The 3,961-nt window shown below is 46.1% G+C and overlaps 1 protein-coding gene across 1 annotated transcript in view; it reads right to left on the bottom strand.

Moving 5' to 3' along the window:
- Window positions 1–2,121: 2,121 nt before the first annotated feature.
- kiaa0586 (KIAA0586 ortholog) overlaps window positions 2,122–3,961 on the bottom strand; it is a 41,295-nt gene continuing 39,455 nt past the window's right edge. Inside the window, exon 28 of the mRNA XM_031304642.2 lies at window positions 2,122–2,334. Within this exon, the coding sequence (XP_031160502.2) occupies window positions 2,231–2,334 (104 nt within the window). The 3' untranslated portion in view covers window positions 2,122–2,230. The remainder of the gene's footprint in view (window positions 2,335–3,961) is intronic.

Here is a 3,961-nt window from a genome sequence, read left to right as displayed (position 1 = left end):
ACAGGTACTTTATGTAGTCCCTGGTACCTGCTAACAGGTACTTTATGTAGTCCCTGGTACCTGCTAACAGGTACTTTATGTAGTCCCTGGTACCTGCTAACAGGTACTTTATGTAGTCCCTGGTACCTGCTAACAGGTACTTTATTTAGTACCTCCTCAGTCGAGGTTCCCAGCGAGCTGAGGCGAGCCGAAAAGGTGACGTGAAAGTGACAGACGGGGGTGTCCTGAACAAACCCGCCATTTTTAAACAGTTTAGCCAGCTGTGTGTATTTTTTGCTGCCTCCAGCTTCTTTAGAAACTAAATGTGTCTTCTGGCAACAACACACCTTCCACGTTCTGTGTGTGTGTACGTTGGGTCACGGCAGTTTACTACGGCGCCGCTTGTTTCAGTTCTGCGGAGGCTCCAGCAGAGCTTTCACCGTAGCCTAACTACACACACACATGCTGGCTCGACGCACACACCAGCTGACAAATGTATACATCAGGCCACATACATCGGCTACGGAGAAAGCTCTGTGTGGAGCCTCCACAGAACTGTAAAACAAGCTCAAGTGGCCTGATGTTATACTTGTGCGCTGGTGTGTGCGTCGAGCCGGCAAGACGACCAGCCACGCTGAGGCGGGACTAAAATCTGCAACGGAAAACGGACGCACAGCGTGTCGAGTCGAGGCCAGCAGGTACCATGTAATGGAAAAACGCCATTAGTTGCCATCTATTTCTCTCCACAGCGTCGTTGACTCCTCCGCCAGGCAGCGTAAGACACGTTCATATCTTATTTATTTGGCTGGACCTCTTCACATCTCCTCCCCATGTTCGCTGCTTCACACACATTATTTGCTTACTTGCATGGTTAAACGAAATCAAACCGTCTTAAAATACATTCGTGAATATAACCAACCGCATTCCTATTCTAGCAACATATTTCCGTTTTATGCTGGTTAGGATAGGAACTTCTTTTAAAAGCCAGCTGGCCTTGTTTGTGGTAGTGGACATCTTCTACTTTTACTAAAGTAAATATGTCTCTGGTTATTTGTACTTTTACTTAAGTACTGAGATTCAGTACTTCCTCCACCACTGCAATGTTCAAGTCATCTGCGACTCCGACAGTTATCTCCTGAACGGTGTCTCCCGCTTCCCACGAGGTGCACAGGAAGTGTCATGTCCTTATATGGGAATTTGCAGGGCGTTTTCTTATGCTAATTAGGAACAACTGGCACGCGCTTTCAGTTACGAAGACGTGGGATTCATCAATCCTAAGAACACAGGTGCGAACAATTCTGCTGTTTAAGAACACGTCATGAATCCGACGTAGACTTTTCTTAAGATCATATTTAGGAGAAAACGTAGGGAGATATTGGTGAATGAGGCCCGTTGATGACAGGATAGAGAGCTGATGCTGCAAAGTTTCCTCTGATGATGAGATAAAGAAGTCATGTCTGATAAAGTTTTAGTTTTTTAGTTTAGTTGCTATGGTGATATTATCAACCGGATCACAGTCAACCTTTCTCTGATAAATATCACCCTGAAGACGTCTGATATCATAAGAACCCGTTGATGGGAATGTTGCACGTTGAGCTGAACGGAGAAAAAGACAAAATATTTCATAAATCTCACAAAACAAAAAGAAGAAATGTTTTGTTTCAATAAAATAATCATTGTCTCACCTTATCCTCTATTTTATGGTCCGTCCGTCTCTCTGTCTCCCTGTCTCTCTGCCTCCATGTCTGTCTGTCTGTCTCCACCTGTCTGTCTGTCTCTCCCTGTCTGACTGTCTGTCTCCACCTCTCTGTCTGTCTGTCTCCACCTGTCTGTGTGTCTGTCTCCGTCTCTACCTGTCTGTCTGTCTCTTCCTGTCTGTCTCCACCTGTCTGTCTGTCTGTCTCCACCTGTTTGTCTGTCTGTCTCCCTGCCTCTCTGTCTGTCTGTCTCCACCTGTCTGTCTGTCTGTCTGTCTCTCCCTGTCTGACTGTCTGTCTCCACCTGTCTGTCTCTCCCTGTCTGTCTGTCTCCACCTGTCTGTCTGTCTCCACCTGTCTGTCTGTCTGTCTGTCTGTCTCCACCTGTCTGTCTGTCTGTCTGTCTAATCTCTTCAGTTTGCAGCAGAAATCATCACAGCCGACATTAACATTTTAAGGTAAAACTTTATTAACAACATTTATCACAGTGTAAAAACATGCGTGTATTGGTCGTGTTTATCAGCGAGTTGAAGCGAGACGATGACGGACTACTTTTAGAAGATGTTGTCGGTGGAGGAGGACGTGTCTGCGTCTCGGTCCTGTGCTGTGACGGAGGGAAGGTACACCTCCATCCTCCGGCCTCCTCCCTGCTGCTCAGCTGCAGACACACACAACAAACAGTCAGCTTCACACACACACACACACACACACACACACACACACACACACACACACACACACACACACACACACACACACAGACAGACACACACACAGTCAGCTTCACACACACACACACACACACACACACACACACACACACACAGTCAGCTTCACACACACACACACACACACACACACACACACACACACACACACACACACACACACACAGACACAGACACACACACAGAGAGAGTCAGAGTGTGTGAATGGAGGCAGTGTGTGAGAAGCTGAAGGAGGATTTTGGTAAAAACTGAAACACTGAATACAGTGTGTGTGTGTGTGTGTGTGTCTGTGTGTGTCTGTGTGTGTGTGTGTGTGTGTGTGTGTGTGTGTGTGTGTGTGTGTGTGTGTGTGTGTTCTGTCTGAGGGAGAGTACTAATAAATATATGTATAAAGAGACGATGTTAAACTAACCATGAAGAATAAACATGATTCTGTTTTTAGTGTAGATTCATGTTATTTGTTTGATCTTTGGGAGAAAGATGTATCCATTGTATGTTTGTTTGTGTTTTTGTATTATTGTTTATGTGTAATAAATATAAAAAATCGGAGCAGTTTCAACCTACTGCTCTGCATTACCCCCCCCCCCAGGCTCACAACCCTAAAATAACAAGAAATATACCGCTCATCATAACGGAGACAGAGAGAGTCTGTGTGTGAGAGTGAGTGTGTGTGTGTGTGTGTGTGTGTGTGTGTGTGTGTGTGTAAAGTAAACACTGCCACACATCACTGCCTGTGTTGTTCCAGTAAAGGATCTGTGTGTGAGTTTACTGACTCCACATCCTGACTCTCATCCACACACTGATCCCCTGATGCTGCTACTTCCTGTTTACATTAAGACACACCCACCCACACAGACACACACACACAAGGCCACACACACACACACACACAAGGCCACACGCACACACACACAGACAAGCACGCACACACACACACAGACAAGCACGCACGCACACACACACACACACACACACACACACACACACACACACACACACACACACAAGGCCACACGCACACACACAGACTAGCACACACACACACACACACACACACAGACAAGCACGCACGCACACACACAGACACACACACACACACACACAAGGCCACACGCACACACACAGACATGCACACACACAGACAAGCACGCACACACACACACACACACACGGAGACAAGCACGCACATAGTTTAATTTAAAATTAAAAACTATAAAAATGTTGGGACTGCAGCGGCTCTGTCACCACCTCTCCTTACATGGTAATGTTTACTCAGGCTGAGCTGCAGCAGTGTGTATGTGTGTGTGTGGGTCAGTGTGTGTGTGTGTGTGTGTGTGTGTGTGTGTGTCTGTGTGTGTGTATGTGTGTGTCTGTGTTTCCTGATCCGTTGAGCGTGGCAGTAACTCTGATTTTGAACATGGAGCCTGGTTGCTGTTGTTCTCAGTTCTGTTAGAGAAAGAGAAGCTATCGCTGCTCCTACTCCAAACATATCTGACTAAAATCTAAGTCTGTTTTGGTTTGAATCAAATCAAATGAAATGTAAGAGGAGAGATGAAG

The sequence above is a fragment of the Sander lucioperca genome, chromosome 18, assembly GCF_008315115.2.
Source record: "Sander lucioperca isolate FBNREF2018 chromosome 18, SLUC_FBN_1.2, whole genome shotgun sequence".
Taxonomy (NCBI): domain Eukaryota; kingdom Metazoa; phylum Chordata; class Actinopteri; order Perciformes; family Percidae; genus Sander; species Sander lucioperca.
This window is presented reverse-complemented; position numbering and strand designations above follow the sequence as displayed.